The 25448-nt window shown below is 44.5% G+C and overlaps 9 protein-coding genes across 9 annotated transcripts; 6 read left to right on the top strand and 3 right to left on the bottom strand.

Annotated features, from left to right (window-relative positions):
- Positions 1 to 1012: 1012 nt before the first annotated feature.
- Positions 1013 to 3134, top strand: EAE98_003734 (uncharacterized protein; the record flags this gene model as incomplete). The annotated part of the gene is made up of 5 exons (XM_038951354.1): positions 1013 to 1166; positions 1303 to 1529; positions 1583 to 2019; positions 2065 to 2244; positions 2297 to 3134. The coding sequence occupies 5 exons, from the start codon at positions 1013 to 1015 to the stop codon at positions 3132 to 3134; spliced, it is 1836 nt and encodes a 611-aa protein (XP_038811827.1).
- Positions 3135 to 3657: 523 nt separating this feature from the next.
- Positions 3658 to 5765, top strand: EAE98_003735 (uncharacterized protein; the record flags this gene model as incomplete). The annotated part of the gene is made up of 2 exons (XM_038951355.1): positions 3658 to 4816; positions 4927 to 5765. The coding sequence occupies 2 exons, from the start codon at positions 3658 to 3660 to the stop codon at positions 5763 to 5765; spliced, it is 1998 nt and encodes a 665-aa protein (XP_038811828.1).
- A 70-nt stretch (positions 5766 to 5835) lies between these two features.
- Positions 5836 to 8499, bottom strand: EAE98_003736 (uncharacterized protein). Its single transcript, XM_038951356.1, has 6 exons — positions 7947 to 8499; positions 7601 to 7899; positions 7422 to 7524; positions 6769 to 7362; positions 6142 to 6713; positions 5836 to 6062 (listed from the first exon to the last, which is right to left on the bottom strand). Exons 1-6 carry the CDS (start codon positions 7948 to 7950, stop codon positions 5934 to 5936), a joined length of 1701 nt encoding a protein of 566 aa, XP_038811829.1. The 5' UTR covers positions 7951 to 8499; the 3' UTR covers positions 5836 to 5933.
- Positions 8500 to 9161: 662 nt separating this feature from the next.
- On the top strand, positions 9162 to 11198 carry EAE98_003737 (uncharacterized protein; the record flags this gene model as incomplete). Its single annotated transcript, XM_038951357.1, has 5 exons — positions 9162 to 9705; positions 9757 to 10221; positions 10270 to 10483; positions 10520 to 10945; positions 11004 to 11198. Exons 1-5 carry the CDS (start codon positions 9581 to 9583, stop codon positions 11196 to 11198), a joined length of 1425 nt encoding a protein of 474 aa, XP_038811830.1. The 5' UTR covers positions 9162 to 9580.
- A 2859-nt stretch (positions 11199 to 14057) lies between these two features.
- On the top strand, positions 14058 to 14996 carry EAE98_003738 (uncharacterized protein; the record flags this gene model as incomplete). The annotated part of the gene is made up of 1 exon (XM_038951358.1): positions 14058 to 14996. One exon carries the CDS (start codon positions 14058 to 14060, stop codon positions 14994 to 14996), a length of 939 nt encoding a protein of 312 aa, XP_038811831.1.
- Positions 14997 to 15522: 526 nt separating this feature from the next.
- On the top strand, positions 15523 to 17631 carry EAE98_003739 (uncharacterized protein; the record flags this gene model as incomplete). The annotated part of the gene is made up of 6 exons (XM_038951359.1): positions 15523 to 15785; positions 15843 to 15970; positions 16022 to 16214; positions 16270 to 16399; positions 16475 to 17347; positions 17434 to 17631. The coding sequence occupies 6 exons, from the start codon at positions 15523 to 15525 to the stop codon at positions 17629 to 17631; spliced, it is 1785 nt and encodes a 594-aa protein (XP_038811832.1).
- Positions 17632 to 17957: 326 nt separating this feature from the next.
- EAE98_003740 (uncharacterized protein) lies at positions 17958 to 19133 on the bottom strand (the record flags this gene model as incomplete). Its single annotated transcript, XM_038951360.1, has 1 exon — positions 17958 to 19133. One exon carries the CDS (start codon positions 19131 to 19133, stop codon positions 17958 to 17960), a length of 1176 nt encoding a protein of 391 aa, XP_038811833.1.
- A 406-nt stretch (positions 19134 to 19539) lies between these two features.
- Positions 19540 to 23647, top strand: EAE98_003741 (uncharacterized protein; the record flags this gene model as incomplete). Its single annotated transcript, XM_038951361.1, has 3 exons — positions 19540 to 19718; positions 19774 to 21530; positions 21582 to 23647. 3 exons carry the CDS (start codon positions 19540 to 19542, stop codon positions 23645 to 23647), a joined length of 4002 nt encoding a protein of 1333 aa, XP_038811834.1.
- A 300-nt stretch (positions 23648 to 23947) lies between these two features.
- EAE98_003742 (uncharacterized protein) lies at positions 23948 to 25214 on the bottom strand (the record flags this gene model as incomplete). Its single annotated transcript, XM_038951362.1, has 2 exons — positions 23948 to 24685; positions 24771 to 25214. The coding sequence occupies 2 exons, from the start codon at positions 25212 to 25214 to the stop codon at positions 23948 to 23950; spliced, it is 1182 nt and encodes a 393-aa protein (XP_038811835.1).
- Between the last annotated feature and the right edge of the window lie 234 nt (positions 25215 to 25448).

Here is a 25448-nt window from a genome sequence, read left to right on the forward strand (position 1 = left end):
TAGTCGATTCATTCACCTGGCAAAATAAATGAATGGCGTATTACGCCCTGGATCGGATGGGTGTTCTACCTAACATTCTTTTGGCTCATCTCATGTCTGCTGCTGTTTTTCCTCACACGTAATCCGAGGTTGTTAAAGTAGTCTTTCCCTACGCAGGTCCACCAGTCGTTTAGTTGGCGATGGAGGTGGTCAAACTTGTACAGTTATGAGTGAGGTGAAATGGCTCAGTTTATGAGGAAGTACTATTAAAAGAGCGGCGATGGGTAGGATGGTTGGTATGTTAGGATCGATGTCTTGATGATGTTCTCCACTTTTACTTAGTTCTTGCCTCTTGCCTCTGTATTTGTACTCACCCAGCCTCGCCAGCTACACCCTGAATTGCTTTCAAACATCATATGAAGTCATGATAGAGTTTTCATAAGCTTACCTAACGTGATTTATCAGCATGTAGCCCATATTATCACACCCACTCGACCCACTAAGGTACCGAGGGTGCCAGTTGCGGGCGCCGATGTGGTCCGTGTATCGAGCAAAAACATCAATAACTCTACAACGTGATTCATGATTCATCAGCATGTAATAAGCTGTACTGTATCATTATATGAGCTACCCCTTTTTACAGATAAAGTTTGTTTACATAGGTATATTCATAAAATTTCTTTATTTAGCAATAGAGTTTTTTGCAAACTTTAAACGATAGGATTTAATTATATGGATATTATAAAAATCCATTCTAAAGACTTATCAATGCTCATCTAACAATGACAAATGCGGGGCGCACAGCATTAATTCGGCACTTCATGTGGACAACTCAGAACTAGAAGTTGACGAGACCAATCAAAGCTTCCAATTGAAACGGCGGGATGTCAATATCATCGTGAGCGTTCTCTGATACTATCTTTGAACACAAAATGGACCGGGGATCGTTGATATAAAATTAAGCCACAACCCACACTGCAAAGATCAATACATCTTCTTCAATTCATCGCATTATCATAGCATTTACTTCAACATGTCGCCTTCCAAAACTTGGCCTTATACAGATGATAAGGGGAATACTGAGAATGAAACCCCCACAGTGACGGAAGCAGTTATTGAAACCGACTTGTTGATTGTTGGGGCCGGACCTTCTGGGGCGGCTTTGGCTTGTTTTCTGGGACATCATGGTGAGTCGATGCGATTTTCTTGGTGTCTCGGCACGTGATCTTTATTGAGCCTTCCAAAAGACTGTCTTTTGTGATTAGATGACTGCGGAAGTTCAAGGTGCAAAGAGAAAATGAATAATGATACTGACGTTCGTAGGCCTACGAGGAATGCTTATCGCGGGCACTCCCGGTACAGCCGATACCCCGCGAGCTCACATAACCAACATGGCCGCACTGGAATGTCTGCGTGATATAGGTTTGGAAGAGGAGTGTTTGCAAGTTGCTGTCAAGGGTGATTCGATGTTGCATACACGATGGTGTCATTCTTTGGCTGGCGAGGAGTATGCGAGGATTTACTCTTGGGGAAATGATCCCAAACGTGCCGTAGGTCGACGAGCAGGTGATGATAGCATTCTGGTGACTAACAATTCTCACAGGGTGATTATGATGCTGCTAGTCCATGCAATCATGTCGATATTCCTCAGACGCGTCTCGAGCCGATTTTGATCAATCGGGCTACTCACAGTGGATTTAATTGTCGATTTGATACATCCTTTTTGTCTTTTGAGCGAGACTCAACCTCGGGGGTAATTACCAGCAAACTGCAAGATAATTTGACGAAACAAATATATCACGTTCGATCAAAGTACTTATTTGGATGTGATGGAGCTCGAAGTCAAGTCTTGAGGCAATTACAGATCCCATTGATCAAGAAACCTCAACAAGGGTTGGCTATCAATGTATTAGTCAAGGCCGAATTGAGACACGTCATGGAAAATAGAATGGGAAACTTACATTGGATCATAAGACCTGAAGACAAAGATGCCACTTTTGGTTGGAATGGCTTGATAAGAATGGTGAAGCCATGGAATGAGTAAGTCCTTTATGCAGTCTGAATAGAAAGATGCTGACTTTCCAGGTGGATGTTCCTTCTTATTCCAGCTCCTGGTTCCGAACCGAACTTTAATCCTTCAGACGAGGAGTACATAAGATGCGTCAAAGATATGATCGGAGATGATTCAATTCCTGTAGAAATACTTGGAGTCTCCAAATGGGCGATCAATGAAACCGTTGCAGAATACTACTCTGATGGGAATATGTATGTACCCGAGCCCCCTTATCAAAAGAATTCCCTCACTTACTTTAATGAGATTTTGCCTCGGTGACGCAGTTCACCGCCATCCACCAACCAATGGCCTAGGATCCAACACATGTATCCAAGATGCATATAATCTTGCCTGGAAGATCGCCTATGTCTTGAAGGGAAAAGCGGAAAGCAGTCTTCTCGATTCATTTAGCCCAGAACGCCAACCAGTTGGTCAATCCATCATCACACGAGCCAATCAAGGATTTAGAGACCACGGTCCAGTATGGGAAGCTTTAGGAATGATGGAGCCATCCATTGAAATGCGACGAAAACTTTTTGCAGAACTCTCGCAGGCGACACCTGAAGGGGCAGCTCGGCGAGCACGCTTTCAAGCGGCGATTGAAGGAACGGCACGCGAGTTTCATGGCGTTGGTATTGAAATGAATGAACGTTACGAATCTGCTGCGATCTACCTCGCGGATGAGAAACCAAGACCAGCATTACCGGCAGACCCGGTTCTTGAGCATGAGATTACGACTTATCCTGGAAGCCGTTTCCCTCATGCGTGGCTGAATACCAGACTTCCAGGAAAACAGTTTTCGACTATCGATCTAGCTGGACATGGGCAATTTTCTCTTTTCACTGGAATTGGAGGAGAAAAATGGAGAGCTGCTGCTGCGAAGGCCGCAGAGGTTCTTGGGATTGAGATTAATGTATATTCCATCGGTTGGAAACAAGATTATGAGGACGTGTATTTTGATTGGGCGAGACGCAGAGAAATTGGGGAGAGTGGCTGTGTGTTGGTCAGGCCGGATAGATTTGTAGCTTGGAGAGCTATGGAAATGGTTGATGGACCGGAGGAGAAGTTGTTGCTTGTTTTAAAGAGCATATTGAGGGGTTAGACAATATTTGCTTGTTTTCGAAACACTTGAACATCCAACATTATGATTAGATTTTTATATTTCTTAGTCGAGCGAGGCAGGGATCATAGAAAGGGAAGCTTTTCCGGTGCCTGATTGTATTTAGCCATTGCTTATATCTACTGCATCAAATGAAGAATATCAAAAAACACCTTGTATTTTTTTCAGTCTTGATGATGATCGATTCTATTCAAAGCAAGTCCCACATCTCGAATCTGCAGCGTGTGCTTGTCGATTAGACTTGTTTGGTGCGCTTCTACATATGATGCGGGGTTGTGATTCCACGACCCCGCAATGGTACAACACAGCATCTGTAAATTTCCCATCAGCCAATAAATGTTGTCTAGTCATGATTTTCATCGATTCATGCCCAAATGGAAAGGAAGGAATGTTTTTACCGTCGATCCAGGAAGCAAAGTGATTATGCTTAAAAGGAGCTCAGCTATCGTTGTATGCGCTTTCTTCCTTCAATTTCAAAGAAAGTCTATATCGATACTCAGGAACAATGCTCTACTCCGAAGGCAACCGTCTAATATATCGCTACGATGCCGAAGAACTCTGGATTGATTCCTGGGGACCAAATGCATTCCGAATCCGTTCTACCAAAGAATCTCAATATCCCGATCCCTCTGAACTCTGGGCGCTCCAAGAAATCGACTCGCCAACACCAACTATCAAAATCGAAGACAAATCAGCATCAATCACTAATGGATCCATCCGTGCAACAGTTTCCTCTCGAGGGAAGATAATCATCTACAACGGCGAGGGCAAAATTCTCCTCGAAGAATACGCCCGTCATCGTCTCGACGTCACCGACCCCAAATGTTCCGCCATAAATGTCGAAGCCCGGGAATTCAAGCCCAATCCCGGCGGCAGCTCAACGCATCATCTAACCCAACGCTTCGAATCGCAAGACAAGCACGAAAAGATATTCGGCATGGGACAATACCAGCAACCGTATCTCGATCTCAAGGGTCTCGATCTCGAGCTCGCGCATCGTAATTCCCAAGCCAGCGTCCCCTTTGCCATCTCCTCTCTTGGCTACGGATTCCTCTGGAACAATCCCGCAATCGGACGCGCGGTGTTTGGAAAAAATATCATGAGCTTCGAAGCCTATTCTACTTCTTTTCTCGACTACTGGGTTGTGGCTGGTGCTTCCCCGGCGGAAATCGTACATCGCTATTCAGACGTCACGGGAAAGGTTCCCATGATGCCCGAGTACGGACTGGGGTTTTGGCAATGCAAATTGCGCTATCAGACGCAGGAAGAACTCTTGCAAGTAGCGCGTGAATACAAGAAGAGAGAGTTACCGATTGATCTTATCGTGATTGATTTCTTTCACTGGCCGCGTCAGGGAGATTGGAGATTTGATGAGAATTTTTGGCCGGATCCGGATGCGATGATTGGGGAATTGAAGGAGATGGGGATTGAACTCATGGTGTCGATTTGGCCGACGGTGGATACGCGGTCGGAGAATTTCGAAGAGATGCTGGAGAAAGGTTATTTGGTAAGGACTGATCGGGGCATTAGGATTGTGATGGATTTTGAAGGCGATACGATTCATTTCGATGCAACGAATCCGGGGGCGAGGAAATTTATCTGGGAACAAGCGAAGAAGAATTATTATGAGAAGGGAATTAAGGTTTTTTGGTTAGATGAAGCGGGTTAGTACTTTCCATCATCTCATCTCATCGAGTTTGATACTATGCGTCTGTAGACTTTAGTAATCTACCTAGGTAGGTAGGTGGATATCGATAACTGACCTGCCGCCCAGAACCCGAATATACAGCCTACGATTTCGACAACTATCGCTACCATCGAGGCACCAACCTCTCAATCGGCAACACCTACCCCGTCGAATATGCCCGGGCCTTCTACGAGGGCATGTCCGCCTCGGGGCAAACCAACATCGTGAATCTTCTCCGCTGCGCATGGGCCGGGTCTCAAAAATACGGCGCGCTGGTCTGGAGCGGCGACATAGCTTCCTCGTGGTCTTCATTTCGCAATCAGCTTACTGCTGGATTAAATATGGGACTTGCGGGAATCCCATGGTGGACGACTGATATTGGGGGTTTTCATGGAGGAGATCCAACGGATCCGGCTTTTAGGGAACTATTTGTACGATGGTTTCAATGGGGAACGTTTTGTCCGGTTATGAGGTTACATGGGGATCGGGAACCTAAACAGCCACAGGTGGGAGAGGGAGGTGGATCAACATGTTTGAGTGGTGCGGATAATGAGGTTTGGTCTTATGGGGAAGAGGTTTATGGAATTTGTAAGAAATACATGATGATTCGAGAAGAGATGAGGGATTATACTCGGGGGTTGATGAAAGAGGCTAGTAAAAAGGGAAGTCCAGTTATGAGAACTCTATTTTATGAGTTCCCGGAGGATAAGAAATGCTGGGAAATCGAGGAACAATATATGTTTGGGCCAAAGTATTTGGTTTGTCCTGTGTTTGAGGCTGGGGCAAAGAATATCAGGGTTTATCTTCCAGCGGGAACATCTTGGTCTCTGGTTGGTCAAGAGACAGATAAATCTTGGGAGGGAGGGCATGAGATTGAAGTCACTTGTTCCATTTACACTATACCTGTATTCACTAGACAAGATTAGAATGAGGGTAATGCCAAATTATAATTCTCAAGAAGTTTCGACAATGAGCCGAGCTTCTTTTTTCCAAGACCCGAATTGTTGATCAATACTGATTACTGATATGAATTTTGTTGTTCTGCAGGATTCAAAGGTAGAAATACCATATGAATACGGGCTTCATACTCCGGTTTATAAGCTGGCCTTTCCCCGACTTTCATATGGCAATATCAACACCAACAGTCCCGCTGCAATAAAAAGAGCCCCGCTTGTATAAACTGGCGCTGAAGTCTCGAGATTGGCAAACATTGCAATAATCGGCTTCAGAAAGATTAGTCAATATTCATAGGGAATTCTCAACCTTCCTGTAATCTAAATCAATAAATGAGGGAAAACTTACCGCCATAATCCCGAATATTCTGTTCGAAGTCGCGGTAAGAGCATTTCCCGTACCGCGATCTTTTGTAGGAAATATTTCCGGTGTGTATGCGTATAAAACAGCATACATCACATTGGAACAAAAGTTAAAAGCACAATTCCAACCTAGTAATGCAGTAGACGTCATGGCTGTGGTGGAAGCGTATAAGAATACCCCAGTCGCTGTTGTACTAAGAGCGAGAGTTCCTTTTCTACCCAAACTTGGTACCTCAATAAGGTAACCACCAATAAGAGCGCCAGGGATCCCAAGCACTGATATAATCAGAGAGTTGCGATACGTCAAATATGTACTTCCATCTCCAAATTCAGCACCTCGAGTGGCTTGGATATACGGAAGAAATGCATTATAGAGTGGATATCCAAGACCAATAAATGCCCACACGAGCATAATCAAACCTGTAGAGAAGGCCAGCTTCCTTGTCGCAAATAAGGCACGAACATGAGATAAGTCCATTTGATGGAGTTTTCTTGACAGGGTTGCCGAGGCGTTGATATGAGGAAGGGTGCCGCAATCTTGGAGACGGGTGACAGTCACTGATATAAGTTTAGCATGGTTCAGAATAGGGAGAAACGAATGGGGTATACCTACAATTTGACTGTTTCCCATTTCTCCTCGCAACTTCCTGCACAACCTTAACTGCATCTTCATCTCTTCCTTTTCCCATCAAATATTTCGGACTTTCAAATATCGTAAAACAAGTGAAACGAATGAAGAACTCAATCATAGAGATGCCTCCCATAACGATAAGAAAATATCTCCACCCCATATTCTGTGATCGAGTGCATGTTGAACCTTCTTGGCACGTGAGGTTTCCCAAGAGAGGCCAAGCAATTAAATTCGCGATAACTTGAGCTACGGCCCAATCGACTGAAAGAACAGTAAGAAGATATTGATGAGAACCAGGAAGAAACTCGAGGAAAACTGCTGAATCGACGGGAAGATTCCCGCCCACACCAAAACTCCACAGAGCAGCAAAACATCCAATAGCGGCAAAATTTGGTGAACCGGCAGCAATCAATCCAAAAACAGCGGTGATACCAAGCGTAGCATTAAAAGCTAAACGTCGACCGAAAATGTCGCAACCAAAACCCCAAAACATAGCACCAGCCAGAAGACCAATATTCTGAGCTAAAGTGAGTAGAGGCGGGTGCTTGGGCGAGAATTCATTGGTAATCGACGTGACTGTGTTCATTGTTAGCTTTCTGACTAGATAAAAAGACAAATCGAGATCGAGTATATACATATAAGTGATGTAACAATTGGCCACAAGTTATCATTCGCCCAGCCAAATCCTACCACAACAAATAGTTGCCATTGATACCATCCCATGCCAATATCTTGAATCTGAGTAACATCACATGATTAGCGAACATCACGTTTGAGCAGAGCCACCTGGAAGTGGTAAGATTTCCAATCTTACAGCTTCATTTAAGACTCGAGCTTTTGCTTCATATATTGGATCGATTGTTCCAGGTGGTATCGCAGTCAAATTTAGACTCTCAACTTCCGACCGTTGTATGTAATCATTGTTGACATTTCCGTCTTTGACATCAGGTTCACCATCGTTTTCATTTGAGGAGGCAGGGCCGTTAATAAGAGTCTCGTTCGCCATTTCAGCTTCTTCGCTGGTCGGTAATCTCTGGTACCTCATCAAGATTGCTGAAACCTGAGAAGCAGGCCTCACTAAGTACTTATGAATCGTTCTTGCTATCGTAAATCCTAGGCTAAATTAGTGCACGCCTGACGTCTGTTGTGTAAAGCTTCACTCATGCTGTGGAATGGTGAATTCAGTTCTTGGGATGCTATTGGACGTTGCAAGCCAAGAGCCCCGTCTGGATTCCTGTTTTGGGAGGGATATGGTAAAGATGTGGCAGGTGAAATTCAATGTTCTGATATCAAAAGTGTGAAGATGTGCGGTTGGGTGGCCAATATCAGGCAATCAATCTCTGGTAAGGTTAAAGTTAGTGTGTAAGCCTTCAAAACGGCGAAAATCCAGGCCGATCTCTACCAGTAGTTCGAATTGGACGTTGCATTAGGGTTTAGCTTGACCCATCACAGCAAGAGCTCATGAGGCCGCAAAGCAGCAACGGGGTGGTAGCGTACAAGGGTAAGAGTCAGAATCGAATTGTAACGCGGAGTAATCACACCATGCAAGCCCCAGATTTCATCGGGCACTTTCTCACTCTGAGCCACTTTGGATTTCTTTGAATGTTGGCTTCGTACATTTAACTAAACCTCTGATTGGATATTAATAGCCGGCTAGTCGTCCTCCGTGTGCAGATCTTCACCAACTAACCGCACACCGCGGGCACAATGTACTGAAAGAAGCCGAGCTCGCGTGACAAGCTATTCTCACACCCCAACATGTATATGATCGCACCTACAAACGGTTAAACCGATTGACAAATCGGCACCTGATGCTGGCTCGAATATCAAGTGATATACAAGAGTATAATTGTACTATGCGGCGGTTCTTAATTCTTCAACTGCTTTTTTTGGTCTTCGTCGGATTCCATCAGTAAATCTCAGTCAAACATTGCTGAAGCCCCCAGTTTTCCACCGCTTTGAGCCATACTAGTTCTAGTCTCTTCTGCTCAATCATGATAATATTGATGTGCATAGTAAAATGGGTAGTTGTGTGATGGACAGACGAGCAATTACCTTCGGCTACAATTCATTGTAGCATTTTGGACATCTACTAGAGATTTGGGAGTTAAAAGTTTTGTCATGGAACCCGGTAGATTGAATCTTCGCCTGAACACGTGCATCTTCCTGCCCTCAGTATGAAAGAGCTCTAGACCTTTTGCTTAGAATCATTTCAATATACTGGAGAGCGACTGCTTGTATACGTTTTTCATGAGCTCGCACGTGAGATATCAAAAGAATCAACAATCATCTGCCTGTTGGCGTCCAGATACCCTAGTGCATTCTGCTCCGGTTTTGAACTTTGCATGAACATGAAATCCATATTTTTATGCCATATCAAAAATCCTTAAAGACGTGTCATGGAATGCCGTCGCTGTCCAAGTGAAGCTCAATAGGAAAGAAACTGCGAGATGCTTCAATGCTTACGCCCGTATCGTCCGCATCCCTGGACGCTTGGCGCTTACGGCCGAACAACATCTGATGTCCGTCCATGAATTCGTTCAACACCAACTTATTTCATCCATCAACTGTCTTTTCAGAACCTTCTCACCTATGTTGAGGCTGAAGCGGTTGGACTATCTCTCCGGTTACTAGACTGGCGTGCGGATTTAATCTCACGGATTCAATCTCACCAACTTTTTTTGCTTCAAATCACCAGATAATCAGATGTTATATAAGATGGCCACTTCAGATGCATGATACAAAATGCCAACGACTAGTTTAATCATCTTTAACTCAACTTACCTCGAGAACCATGGATAAAAATACCCCCAAACTAGAGTCTTCAGCCTCCGATGAACCCATTTCCGAACCTAAACCCAGCGCGCGAGGAAATGGTCCTAACATCCCCAAATGGAGGCTCGTCTGTCTATGTATCAGGTGATTCTCCGATCTCCCTTAGACTTTTGGAACCACGTTAACATTGTAAAGTCTATGTTCCGGTCTTTTCCTTGCGCTGCTCGATACCAGTATCGTAGCAACAGCTCTTTACAACATTGGTGTTGAATTCAATTCTCTTAACTCTGTTTCATGGATAGCTCTCGCATATACTCTATCCTATTTGGGCTGTGCTGTTTTATTCGCACGAATTGGTGATATTGCTGGTCGGAAGAATGCATATATTGCAGCATTCATTATATTCTTCGCATTCTCAATTGCATGCGGGTTTGCGCAAACACTCAACCAACTCATTGCATTCAGAGCTTTGCAAGGCATAGGTGGTTCGGGTCTTTATTCTCTGACAATGGTCATCTTCCCTGAAATCAGTCCCCCGGGAATGAGGAGATGGATTGGAAGTTTGGCTGGCGCAGTGGTTGCAATGAGCGGAGTGCTTGGTCCGGTCATCGGAGGTATCATTACCCGATACACAAGTTGGAGATGGATATTTTGGATAAAGTAAATGAGCCGACCTATCAGAAAGAGCCAAAGCTAACAGACACACAGTGCACCAATCGGAATCGTGCCTTTAATATTATTCTATCTCGTCTGGCCAAATGAAAATCAACTCCATCAATCCAAACGTAGACCTCTTCGGCAACTTGATCTTGTCGGGGCATGTATTCTGATCATCGCTTCTATCCTTTTCGTCTTTGCATTCCAAGAAGCAGGTCTCAAGACAAATTCTTGGAATACACCACTATTCCTGATTCCCCTCATAGTGGGAATAGTCTTTTAGATCTTACTATTCGCTTAGGAATTCATAGTGCAGAGAAAATGGGAAGAAAAGCTCGCAACGATGTTCCCATGGAGACTTATCAAAAACAGAGTCTACATGTTCGGTTTGGCCACAACTTTACTCATGGGATTTCCTTACTTTGTGGTAATTTATAGCTTGCCGCTACGATTCCAGGTTGTGAATGGGAAGAGTCCGTTAACCGCAGGACTGGGGTTGTTACCTATGTTAGGATCAACAGCTATAGCGAGTTTTCTCGGTGGAATGCTTAATGGAACGAAAAACAGAGTATTTTTGACTCTACTCGCGGGATCTGGACTGAGTGTTATAGGCACTAGTTCGCTATCTACATTAGCGAATACTGAATACGTGGAAGCTAAGACCTACGGCTTTTTGGTATTTGTTGGGCTAGGGTTTGGATTGACGGTATCTACAGTATCAATGCTAGTAAGTACCCCTACTAAATTATTTCTCACTGTGTTGTCTTTAACTAACGACACTAAAGTCAAACTACGAATCATCCATCCGCGACCACGCGGTCGCACAAGGAATCACATCGCAAGCACGTATTCTAGGCGGCAGCATAGGAATAGCAGCCAGTACCGCTATTCTCAGTTTAGCACAACAAACACAATTAACTGGCATCATGAGTCCGGAACAACTTGCTTCATTAGAGTCTTCGGCAAAGACAATGACATAGGCGCAACTCCACGCAGTGAGACAAGCTTACTCAGATTCTTTTAGCGAGGATATGATAGTATGCGCGATAGTTGCGAGTGTTTGTGTTATAGTAACGATAGGAACGTGGAAGAAAAATCCGGTTACGATTGAGCAGAGACTTAGGAACAGATCGCGGAGGAAGTGCAGAGGTTGAAGGGCCAAGTTACTCAAGTGAGGGTTTCGGAAGAGCCGAAGTCCTGATTGTTGGAAATTATCGAGAGCAATTTAATGTATCTACATCACTTATCATCAGAGATGATTTGTCTGCAATGCTGTATTCCTAGTCTTGTCCACCCAATCAGCTGAGATATCAGTGGGTATCACTGTCGTCACGGTGAGAGGCGCACCATTTCTTATAATTCTCATCTTGAGCTAGTGTAACAACAAGTTGAATAAGCGAAAGGAGATCAAGAGGTAATCGATGAGAAAATGGACTGAAAGAGAAAAGGATATTCTTTATGCATGTACCTTGATAGCGAAGAGACTAGTCAAGAGAAGAGATAATCTATGAGATGAATAAAGCCAGGCCAAGATCTTAAGCCAGATGGAATGATGTCTAGTTCCACAACATCAGAAAGGGCGAGAGAACCGAAATTCTCGGTAGTCTATTATAAAATACTCATTTCTCGGTTGAATCACTCAACTATAACGATCTGACGCTCTACTGAGCTACAAGAATCTAGAATGTATCTAGCTAATTCCCAAAAACAAACTACCCCCAAGTTTTTCCTCAATCATCTCAATACTCGCAAAAGCAGCTATCACCGAACCCATTTCTTCCCATTCGTTTTCTCCCACGAGCCCCAAAAATTATTTCAAGTCCTCCCAACCCTCAAATTCAGCCCAAACAATGACTCTTTTCTCTCAATATCCCTCTCGTCTGATTCATCTTATCTTCATATTCACTACCTCCAAATTGCCGACTTGCCGAGACCGTCTCCGACATCTCACTTTTTGACCGTCCAATTTTTATCAACATCGTCAGCAACATTCATTCGGTCTGTAAGTACTATTTCATCAAAACTGTCGCACATCAGAACAATCTAATGCAAATAGTCTTTGACGGCACCAATACCACTAATCAGACCAACCGCTCCCTCAAGCCATCTCCATCGAATTCCAACTTGGTAAATCCATAGTCGAAAGATCCAGTTGGTACGATACTAACCCGACAAAGCAATAGCACACAGGCTCCGAAGACATCTCGAATTCTCCTATTCCTACAAACTCAGACCTTAGGAGTAGCTATACTAGTAAGCTATGTCTATGCAGATTGAATTGTATCGATTTGAAGGTATGTTGCTGATATAAATGGCCTTAAAGCAGTCAACCCAGACGAAAAACCAGCGCCATCGTATTATCTCAAAGCGATGTCCTCCCTAAATCCACGTGCTCCCGTTTTTATACCTTCCCCACGACCACTACCACCAGTACCAAATCATTTGGCTGCCGTCAATGCTGCCGGAAATTCGTTTGTTGCTGCTCATCCCAACCATCCACTCGCAAAATTTGCCGCTGAAGAAGTTCGAATAGCAGGAGACGAGCGAGCACTTCTCTTGGACCAAAAGGTGAAGTTGAGAAAATCAATGCTGGTGTTTTATTTTGATAAGTTCTTCCTGGGTACCGACGGGCAAAGGAGGGTAGTGAAGAGTAAAGAGTGGTTAAAGAGGCAACAAGTGTCGGTTGTGCTTGAATATAAAAGAATATGTGCAAAGTTGGGCCAGCGACCTGAGGTTGGTTGTTGGTTTTTTTCGATGGAAAACATTGTTCCATAAATAGCACAAACCTCCTGCAGCCTTGTACAATTGAGGTGGGATAATGGGCCAAAGGTTTGAGATGAGTGGAAGAACATGCGGCAACGGTTTTCGGTTGCGGAAAATAGGACGAAGTGCTTGAATAGAATGAGACACAAGATATTTTGGGCGGATGAGATTTTCAACTTGCAGCTTGTGGCTATCTGACTACTTGCTGGTAGTTATGATTACCAATCAAATCGTTTTGAAAACGCAATACTCGATGGATATCTTTAGTGAGGTCTTTCCAATGCTTGAAATATACTCAAAACTCGAAAATAGCATGCCAATGGAGCCTTTCTTGACTTGAGAGTTGCCTGCTCGAACGTTATTTCCGAGTTTACAACGAGATGCAAAGGAAATAGTGAGAGGACAGTCAACTATTAACATTGGAGAATACATGAAGGAAAGGTAACATGAGAATAAATGGAAATCTCGCGCGTAGGTTCGAGGTGTTCCTTGGATGAAAGCTTGACTTCCTGGGCTCAGATCTGAGTATTTCATTCAATCCACCAACTTTGGTGGCCTTTAGAGACAGACAGAATAGTTGTGGAATGCGATCTTTGCAGCAAAATCCTGATGAAAGGATATGATCCTGCAGACAAAAAGACAATATGCTTTGAAGGGCTTTCGAGGTTTTTGTCAGATCAGAGTCTATGAAACAGACCAATATAGACCTCGGGACTTCGAAGTTCCGAAGTTACTTCGAAGTCCCATGTCGAAAGAAGATCTGGTGATAAAGTTAGTTCAAATATTCACTATCTCTTACCCCTCCCAAACTTAAGATTAAAGAAAAACCTGAAAGTGAATTCACTCCATCATGCCCAAATGAAAAGCTCAATAGCATGAAAAGTAATGTGGATAGTTTGAAGCCTCAAAGCTGAAACCAAAGACTTGACCTCCTTCTTCCTCAAGGCCTACAATAGAAATGTATCTCTAAAGACAATAACAGCAACAATTATTCAGTAAGTTCTATCTGCTGCAGTCTTTGGCTACAATGCTTTGTACCGAGTCGAACTGACAACGAGATACAGTCTTTGTTCCTCATGGCTTACACATTCGTCTTGCCTTGCAGATCGGTCTCCCGTGGCCTTATCAACCTCGATTCCTATGATGAGCAAGTCAACATTATGGGTCAAGAAAGCGAGTACGATGCAGATGTAGAATATACCGATATCGAGGAGGAGGTTCCGGAAATCGAAGTCAATAAAGCAACTACTGCAACCACTCAAGCAGCAAATCCCCTAATCATCGCTTGGAGACCCCTCAACACTACACAATCGGGCATCTCAGGGGTTGAGGTTGCTCAGGTTGACATCTTAGCTCAAGCTAGTATTCTTCAAGACGGAAACTGGCACGCTGTTCATACTTCGCAGATTGAACCTGTCCAGACCGATCTTCCTCGATTTGGTGGCTGGACACCCATTAACAACCCACCGACCAACTCTTCGCCAACCAGTCTCACACAAATGAAAACTTCGGAAACCGAGGATACTCGATCTAGCGCCGTTCATCCTAGTGATTGGTCGGTCACAGGTGGCTCACAGACCGATACTTCGCAGGTCACTAGTGTCGAGCTGGAAAAGCCATCTAGCTACCCACAAATCTGGAACCTATCGCATTTGCGTTCGAGAAACACAACAATTCCTGCCATGACGAACATGGTTAATGTACCCCAGCTCAAGCTCCAGTTCAGAAGATATAAGAAAGAATACACCTCCGCGACCACTCAAGAGCAAATCAAATGGTTCAGATACCGCATTGCATGCTTGAATCTGGACAAGAAGAGCGATGCAGATACTGAAATGGCAGATATAAAGTTACAATGGGGCAGACTCTGGGAGAGACGTAGATGGTTGAAGCAAGAAATGAAGAAGATCAAGAATATTGATACAATGGCAAGACGTAGACGTCAAGAACGCCTGAAGTATGATTTGAGGGCAGCTTATGATATTGGATTTATCAAGTCACTTAAGGAGAATTGAAGGACGCCGAGGAAAGTAAAGGGCATTATTTTCAAGAAGTAGGAGACCTGAGGTACTTACATCCAGCAAATATCTTTTTTGGTGTATCAAAGGTCTTTTACCAGCAGTGTATGGTGGAATATGATGAGTTATCGACAATTATTAGCATAGGGGATATTCCAAGATAAATATGGGTAACAAATATAACATACCAAACTCTACTTTTCACTCACATGGCGATCAAAGACCGGTCATCTCCGTAATGAATCTGTTAGTCGAGATGTACAAGATAACCATGAGATAACGTGAAACTTCGTGAACAATAAATAGATAACAATGATGCGGCTGGAATGAAGCTATCAAAACCACGATTACTGGAGGAAGGTAGGGTAGAATGCGCTTGCAATTCCGCCCAATAAACCAAAAATGGCAGTTGCGCTGTCGGGTAACTCTTCTATTTACACCAGGCAATTCCTTTCCATCAATCACAACATACAACCAACAACCTTCTTAGCAATCCTCCCATTCACCAGCAATATCTGCAAAAATGGCGATTCTACCTGGGGTTCCATTTATCAGAGTTACAGTTAACGCTCCTAAGATTTCAGCAGAATATCCCGATCTTGACGACAATGAGGATGAGAACACGCAAAATGGCCCTCGACAAAAGATGTCCGTTTATATAGAGTCGAAGTCGGGTGCAAATTTTGGATTGCAATACCTCGTTGATCCTGCGAAGATCCCAAAGCATAAAAAGAAGAAAAATTACTGCCTGGGATTTTTCGCTATCGTTGATGGAAAAAAGACGAGGTAATTATAAAAATCACATCTTGTTAAGCATCGTTCTTAAGCTGAGCATTTCAACAGTTCAACTGTAATTTGCAATGAAGATGGATTCAAACCGAATATCTGGGATCATACTTTGACAGGAGACCGCCTTAGACAACCCGGCAGCACAAAATTGAGACCCTTCCAGTTTTCTGAGATTCAAATAGGTAGACCGATCTTCAATTCAATCTCACACATAGCTGATGTTGATTCTGTAGGAGACGATGTCCCCTTCTCGCACAACCCAAGAGAAGTCTCGCAGCTCGGAGAACTCATAGTCCAGGTTTGGCGTGTCCGTAAAGTCTTTCCGGTGGAAACTCCGATCTCCACACCGGAACAGGAAACGATGCCAATAAACACAAAGTTTCACGAAAAACAGTTAAAGGGCAGAGCTGTAACTCATGCAACAAAGTATATGAGAAGATACGGTCTACAATTCAATGCGGAAGCTGACCTATTACAACAGGCTTGGAAAACCACAAAAAATATCGGACCAAGAGACATTCTATCAGCTTGAATATATTGATCCAGTTAGCAAGCCACTGGCCGAGTTCCATTTCAAATATAGATCAAGGGAAGTTTTGCAGCAGATGATGGTAAGTGCCTTGTTAGTACTCTGCTTTCTGAGAAACAACCTCCGATTATCAAAGGATTGTCAAATGTTTTATTAGATAAGGAAAACTGACCGTAGAATTAAGATACTTCCTCAAGACCAGGGATTGACACCAAAAGTTAATCGAGCTCCTTTGCCTTCGAAGCCTTTACCCGGGGTAGCAGTACAACCTGCCTTGATTGAAAGCACAAGCAAAAGGCCTTGTGGTCTTAACAAGGATGTTGTTAAAGGAATCCAAGCATCGACTGCTCCAAAGCATAAGGCTATATCCGAAATGGCCACACCACCCCCACCAGCCACAAAGTCAGTGATCACAGGAAGATCTTTCGATCCGGTAACTGGTGCCTTCTTGTCAATGCCAGTACTACCCCCGCTGTCAGTTGTTACTGGCAGAACGCTTGACCAGGCAACGAGCAATCTGTCCACCAGTGCCTTCTCCTCATTAGCACCACCAGCACAGAAATTCGGTCAAATGGTTCCCAAAATTACGACTGGCTTTGCGTTTGCACCATCCCCGAACGTGCCTCCAGTAAAGCCAACTGCTTCCAGAGAAGAGATCAGATATCCATCAGTTCCTGCTTTTGGATCAATTTCACAGGTAGCAGCACCTAGTTTTGTTTTGAAAGCTAGACCGGCAATGCCAGTAGAGTCACCAACAGAAGCAATGTTTAAACCGAATGCTGTGGCCTTCGCATCAGGTGAAATGTTTGAGAAAAGCACCGGCAATCAAGGAGGAAAATCAGTAGACAGCCAAAACAACAATCAAGAGCCTTCAACACTTCCAGTCACACCTGCTAGACCTAAGCCTATCAGCCAAGTAGCTTTGGAGCCTGGTGCCACCCCATTTACACGAGTACTGATGGAAATCCAAAGAAGTTTAGGTCAATTAAGAGACATAGCAAAGGGTTTTAACGTTGTCAACGTAGTCGAGGTATGTGCCATCATTCAAAGATTTAATCCGGATTGGGCCATCAGACACCTCTGATGTATTGTCGGTGACACTAACTTCCTATGCAGGTCCAAGAAGAGATCTCGCGAGTCGTTGAAAAAGTGCAGGCAGAGGTCGAAGGACAGGCCAGATCTGAGGTGACACTGAAGCGCGAACATGTAGATGAACGCGATGAAGATGAACCCGAAGTTATTCTTGAGCGTCCTGTTAAAAGACGACACATCTTTACAGCCGAAGATGAAATCATTGATCTGACTACCGACTGAATCGAGCGGGTCGAAGCGAGAGGAAAAGCAATACTGTTTAGTTGCAACTGCTACACATGAATGAACATGGGAGAAAGGATTCCGGCGAAAGAAAATTCCGCGAAGTGGTATTGGGAAGGATTTGATCGATCATTGGGCAGGAGCGATTTTGGCGCTTTTATAACTTTGGGTGGCATATTTATCTTCACGACCACATATGTATACGAGTTGTATTGATGCATATGGGGAACATGCCGAGAGTTCTTATTATAATTCATAATGAAAGCTGTACTATAAGACGGAACAGAATCGTAGAAAGAAAAGCTAAAGGGTATAGCAATGTGACATCATAGTAATACCTTACTTGCGACGCTCAGAAGCCAAGCAGCATCATGCCATCCATCGGCTTCATTTGGATTAAGTGGTGGCATTTGCTCGGTAAGTGGTGTGTCACTCATCCCATCGAGGGTGTGTCGCGACGGTCGTGATGACAATGATGATTCTTCTCCTTTCTCATCTGATGTGTCGAGTTCGGCTTCTTCTCCATCTTCTTCAACAGCAAACAAACTCCAGCCTAGTAAATTTTCTACCCAGCCTCCGAGTCCCAGTCTGCTCGCTCTAGCCAACTTCTTAACCGTTGCTTCGTCTTTTCTTGCTTCGTCACCATCCTCAAGCCATTCTTCTTCCACATCTACAAAGTCTGGCTCTGCAGGGTATTCTTCATGTGCAAATTCTGTATCGAAGTATCCTCCATCTTTATCTGCTGTCATTGGTGTAATCAGCGCCGCTCTACTCCCTCTCCTGCTATTCGCTCGACTTCCTATTCTACTATTTGCTCGACTGCCATATCTACTCGCTGGCCTATTGTGTGCAGGCCCAAAACTTAAACTCCGTCTCGTTGTGAGCGGTGAAAACTCATCATCCGCATCGAAACTTCCTCGTCTACTTCCTCTCCTGCTATTATGTTCTCTTTCTCTGGCGAGCTCCCGCTCAAATGCATCTTCATCCTCATCCTTCTGCAAACTTGTTGAACTTGCGCGTGAGACGAGCCATAATTGGCCCTTGGACTCTCGAGTGGAGGATGATATCATGGCGCCGGCTCGCAGAAACCAATCTGAATCATTAGGGTTATCTTCACCGAATGTACTGATCTTTAGATTATCTGGAGCGATCGTGTTTCTTAGATGCGAGTGGCGTGAGGGTGTAGTTGTGCCGGAGCGGTGGCCTGGTGCGCGGGGTGTGAGAGGAGTAGGAGCGAGGTGAATGCTCGATTTTGATTTGGGGATTGAGAGATTCATTGGGGCGGGTTTGCGTACGGAAACGCGGGATGACGAGCGAGAGAGGATTGAAGGCGTTGTAGGAGAAGAACGATTGTCAATATAGGATGTATGGTCGGGAAAGTAATCGTCGTTTGAGGGAGGAAGTTTGGTAGTTAGTGGTGCCATGGTAAGATTTGTGAGATTGGATGAAGATCGATTGTGACGTCGGTTATGAGGAGAGTGTTGGTTGAATGCGATATCCATTATGGTCTATCTGAGAGGGTCAAGAAATCTGTCGGAGAGAATTAGAATATAAAGTCTACAATATACAAGTATCTCAATGACGCGATAGTAACCGTAGAAGAAGAATCGAATGTCTATTGAATCAAATGGGCAGAGAAGTGGAATGTTGATAGAAGTAAGAAGAGAAGTCTCACCACCAATCCTCTGATTAAACCTGGGGTTACAGGGAAAGTCACACACTAAAGATTTAGCGTTTCTCGCTTACACGGTATGAGGAATGCACCAAACAAAAAAAACTGGCTTGTGAAAATGACCGGGATACGATTTTCCGACGAATCATTGCCTGAACAAAAAGGATGACTGGAGATTTATATGCATAAATTTTTATTTTTCACATGTTTTGATAAAGTATATTAATATCGAGAAGATGAGAAATTTAAGAGGGATCCAATATGAGCAATGGAAGCCTCCTGCGCAATATCAGAATAGACCTATAACGGCGGCGGCGTGGGATCTGGCAAATGATGCTGTCGTTTGTACCGCTGGTCCTACCGAAAACGACGCAGTAATACAACTTATTAGAGTCAAGACAACCTCAAATTCACAGTATATATAATTTTCTAATTGAGCGTCTTTGAAGTTTGCTGATTTGAAATCGCAGTGAGGATACTCTCATCACATCATGGGAAGCGCCATCACCAAACCCGGATTTGGCCTGTGACAAAGTTTTAAGTCTTCATCATTTTGGAGATAGCTTGACAACATGTCTTGTTCTTGCAGGGGGCGACATCATTGTCGTTAGAGAAGATCCTCAACCTGGTGAAGGTCAGATTGAAATCATGGGCTCAGTTGATGCTGGTATCACTGCGGCAAGATGGTCACCTGACGAAGAATTGCTGGCAATCACAACCAAGGAAGATACCGTCATCTGGATGAGTCGCAGCTTCGATGGCGTTGCGGATACTACCATGACCAAAGAGGACCTGAAAGCTTCGAACCATGTATCTGTTGGTTGGGGTAAGAAGGAAACGCAATTCCAAGGCAGAGGAGCCAAAGCTTTACGAGATCCGACTATGCCTGAGAAGACTGATGAAGGTGTTCTAAGTCCAAACGATGATTCGAGTGTCACTATCAGCTGGAGAGGCGATGGAGCTTATCTTGCTATATCCACTATTGAATCTGCTTCCCGTCGTATAATACGAGTATATTCTAGAGAAGGTGAACTTGATAGTGTCAGCGAGCCCGTAGATGGCCTCGAAGGCGCTTTGAGCTGGAGACCTTCCGGAAATTTGATCGCCGGCATCCAACGACTGGAAGAAAGAATCGATGTAGTGTTTTTTGAGCGTAATGGACTACGACATGGAGAATTCAGTCTCAGACTCACTCAAGAGCAACGCCAACTTCCTAACCAGTACATCAAATTGTCTTGGAATTCTGACTCTACGGTGTTGGCTGTTGTGATGGCTGATTGCACTCAATTATGGACAATGGGTAATTATCATTGGTACCTCAAGCAAGAGATTAGAAACCATCACGCCCCTTTGGTTGCCACTAACCCTGTCGCTTGGCACCCAGAAAAGCCGCTGAGATTCTTGTCCGTTGCTGAGGACACTATTGATCTTGCAGAGTATATTTTCACAACGGCGCGTGGTACTTTGGCACCACCACATGATTTTGGAGTGCTCGCAGTTATTGATGGACAAAATCTCATGGTAACTCCTTTCCGGGTAGCTAACGTCCCACCTCCCATGGGTCATCACGAAGTTACAATACAATCCAATGCCATCGATGTTGCCATCAATGCTGATGCTTCATTACTTGCCGTTTTACATCAAGATGGTATTTCAATTTTCGAAATAGATGCTACCAAACGGGTCGCACCTACTCCGACATTGTCTGGTCAATATACATTTGACTCTGCGATAAAATCTACCATTTATCAACAAATTACTTTCAGTGGCAAGAATGAAATACTCGCCTTGGGTCGAACCGAAACTGGCCCGGTTGTTCAAGGGTACCATCTCACTGAGGTGCCTGGTGAGATGAAAGAGAAGGCTCTTGAAAATTACCCTACATCGTCTGTATCGATATTATCAAGCTTTGTTGAAGATGGTGTAATGCATCCATACGTCCAAACTAGCTCTGGTGACCTTCATAGCTTAGCTTTCGGCGATGCGTCCTTATCTTCTTGCAATTTCTCCAAGCAATTACCTTGGGTAGATATCATACCATTCGGTGACGGTCCGAATGCTTATGGAGACGGCCGCATAGCTTTTGGGTTGTCTAGTAACGGTCATTTGTTTGCAAACACACGCTTACTTGTCCGAAACTGCACATCATTCTTAGTTACACCGGCACATCTTATATTTACTACCACCACACACCTCCTAAAATTTGTGCACATCACAGAAGTCCATGGTACGTATTTCTGAATCTTGATGCACATGTTTCAATGCTAATATCAAACAGACCTTGAAGTTCCGGCAGATGACCCAGAAATTGACGAGAGATGTAGAAGCATTGAAAGAGGAGCTCGACTTGTCACTGCAATGCCAACCTCTCTCAGTCTTATCCTACAAATGCCTCGTGGAAACTTGGAGACCATTTTTCCTCGTGCAATGGTCCTTGCAGGTATTCGAAAACTTATCGAGGAAAAGAACTACAGAAAGGCTTTCACTCATTGCAGAACGCAACGAGTGGATATGAACATTTTATATGATCATGCTCCAGAGCAGTTCTTGTCGAATGTTGCACTTTTTATTGACCAGGTCAAGAAAATCACTTATATCGATTTGTTCTTATCGTCATTGAGAGAAGAGGATGTTACCCAAACAATGTACAAAGAGACAAGAGTTGTCTCCCAAAATGGCAACGCAGTACCTACCACCAATGGTACTATCGCTCCTCAAGACCCTGTTGATATTACAGCCACCAAAGCTTCAAAGGTTAACAAGATCTGCGACGCGGTTCTCGAAGTCCTCAAAACTCGCACTGCAACTAACCTACAAAACATTATCACATCTAACGTGTGCAAGAATCCACCTGCATTGGATGATGGATTATTGGTTGTTGCACAGTTGATGAAGGAAGATGAGGCTATGGCTGATAAAGCAGTTGAGCACATCTGTTTCTTGGCGGATGTCAATCGATTATATGAGAATGCTCTTGGTCTCTATAACCTTGATCTTGCTCTTCTAGTCGCCCAGCAATCGCAGAAGGATCCCAGAGAATATCTTCCTTTCATGCAAAATCTACAACAAATGACCGAGTTATGTCGTAAATATAGCATCGATGATTATTTATCTCGCCACACCAAAGCGCTTAACCATCTCCACGAACTCAACGCCTTTGAGGAACTTCAAAAGTATACTCAGAAGCACGCTCTCTACAAAGCTGCTTTAGCTATCTACCGATATAATCCTGAACCCCTCGCTGTCATTACCGCCCTCTACGCTCAACATCTCGAGTCTAAATCCTCTTACAAAGAAGCAGCACTCGCTTACGAATCCCTTCACAACTACGCAAAAGCTACATCTTGCTATCTCGCCTCCGGACCTTCTCAATGGCGCGAAACTCTTTTCTGTGCTCTCACCGGCGGTGCGGATGGAAACCCAATGAGCGGCTCCGCACTCACCGAGTTAGCAAGCACATTGTACGATGCCCTCATCGAAAGCAAAGATTACTACGCCGCAGCAACCCTCCAACTCGATTACCTCTCCTCTCTCGAAACCGCCTGCAGAACCTTCTGCAAAGGATATTTCTTCGCCGACGCCCTTCACCTTATTGCACTCAAAGCTCGACCCGATCTCCTCGAGAGCGTAATCGACCCGGGTCTCGGCGATGCCCTCGCTTCAAGCACCGAGTTATTAGCAGACTGCAAAGCACAACTCCTAGCCCAAGTTCCCCGTATCCGCGAACTGAGACAAAAAGCACTCGCCGATCCACTCGCTTTCTACGAGGGCGAAAGAGGAGGCGATGGCGAAATCCCAGATGATATCTCCGTCGCGGCTTCTTCTCGCGTTTCGACGAATCGCTCGCTGTTTACTCGTTACACGGGTAATGGAAGTGTCGGAACCGTTGGAACGGGAGTCAGCAGAGCGACATCTAAAAACCGACGCAGAGAAGAACGCAAAAGAGCCCGAGGTAAAAAGGGAAGTGTGTACGAAGAAGAATATCTCGTCGCCAGTGTCGGCAGATTAATGACGCGCGTCGAGGATTCCAGAGGTGAAGTCGAGAGATTGGTTGTGGGGCTCGTGAGGAGAGGTATGTGGGAGAGAGCGAGAGCGATTGAGGGTAGTATGGCAGAGGTGGTCGCTTTGTGTAAGGGCTGTGTGGGAGAGGTTTTTGGTACGGTGGATGCGGCTGCGAATGGAAATGCAAATGCAAATGCAAATGAACAAGCAGGCGCGGAAGGTCAGGAATACAGACCAGTAGGTGGTGATGCGGTTTATGCGGAAAGTTTGCAAGCGGCGGGGAGAAAGAAGGAGGTACCCCATCTTTCTGCGTTTGAAAAATTGACGTTGTTGGGTACTTAGTTTAGGTTCTCTGGGTAGGTAGTTTAGGAAAATAACGTTGTGGTTTTTCAGAAATCTCGCTCAGAAGTGTATTAGTTGGAAACTCAACAGAGCTTTTGAAGGTTGTGGACGTGACGTAGTTTACATGCGCAGCTTATCCACGCATCTATTTGTGCATGTGGAAATATAACGGAAGTGATGTGCGCTGGGATTTGTTGTACATACTACAACACCACGAATGCCTCAAAGGTCCATGTGCCATACAATTCATATCTTTACATTTTTCTTTCATTCCAAATACATAATATACATGCATGATCATCAAGCAGCCACTGGCACTGGCTCTGTGGGTGTAGATGTAGGTGTAGAAGTGCTCTCGGCTTCTCCAGCTTCTGTAGCTCCAGCCTCTCCATCCGTGCTAACACCCACCTGTCTCATGATCGTTCCTCTCCTCCTCGAGATTACCTGTCCAATCTTCAATAACATGCCTCTGGTAAGTTTACCCTTGCCCTTGGCTTTTCGTAATTCTCTTTCTCTCTTATTAATTTCCTTTAATGGCGTCCTCATTGATGCAATTGTCTTCTTCTTTGCTTCGTTTTGTCTATCTTCCTCCAATTTTCTCTCTACGTATTCGGGATCGTGTCTCGTTCTGAATTTGGAATATTTATTTCTCAACTCGTTAATCACACTTCCAGGCATCGGTGGCGTAATGAGCGTGGGCACGAATGTCTTTTCTTCAACTTCCATTCGCAAGGTATCGCAATCGTAATCCTTCTTTTCTCGAGGTTCGACTTTAGGCCACGGAATTATAATATTGGGACGGTCACCGGCACCGGGAATTATGCGCTGCCATTTGACGGTTTGGGCGTGACGGTCTCGGAACATCTTGTGGTGGGCAAGCTTTTTAGCAATGACATCGCGCGTCAGGCCGGTCACAGGGTCTGTGTATGGAAATACTAGTTTGACGTTTTTCAGGGAAATGCCTTGAGGGACGGAACGGGTGGGACGACGGTCTTGCTCGGAGTCTGATAACATCCATTTTGGTACTGCTATATCGATCTGATAATTTTGTTAGTTTGTGGCAATGAAACATTCATGGTGGGGGGTAATTGGAGATGAAGGCACAAAAGATCACAAATCATACCATATTCAATCCATCGCATGTAACTTCCGCCCTTTGTTTGTCAACTTTTTCTACCTTCCCAATCTTTCCCTTGTCCCGCCCTGAAATCACAACAACTCTATCCCCCGCCGTAATATTCAGATGTTTCTTCCCTCCCCATAAATCCAATATCTCCAATATCTCTTTCCTCCTCGCAACCGGAACTTCACTGAAATGAGCCTGAATGGCTCCATACGTCTCAGCCTGCGAGCCAACATCTCTCTTTGGAGCCAACTCCTTCAATTCCCAATCCTCCCTTCGCACCACCTTATTTTCCTTGATCCTTCTTAGATTTTCCGCACCCCATTGCTTCATCCTATCCTGCCGAAGGGCAAAAGCGTCGAGCTCATTTTTGCGCTGCCTCCTTGCAAGCCGGCGGGAGGCTTGCTTTTCGGCGAGGATTGTACGCCGAATGACTTTTTGCATAGTGGTGGGGGAGAGGGGGGGGGATTCGTTTGGTGGTGGTGAGGGTGCTCAGTTCAACTTTTTTTGGATGGAGCTTTCGTTGATAATAGGCTAGTGACCTTTGGGTTAGCGCAGAATTCTTGATCGGGGCGAGGGTCACGTGGGAAGCCCGGGGCTTGAATTGGACTTTAATTGGTTCAGGGGCTAATGGATCATATGTTTATGTGCCAAGTGAGGCTATCCAATCAAAACATT

This window comes from Botrytis deweyae (genome assembly GCF_014898535.1).
Source record: "Botrytis deweyae strain B1 chromosome Unknown BDEW_007, whole genome shotgun sequence".
In the NCBI taxonomy this organism is placed as follows: domain Eukaryota; kingdom Fungi; phylum Ascomycota; class Leotiomycetes; order Helotiales; family Sclerotiniaceae; genus Botrytis; species Botrytis deweyae.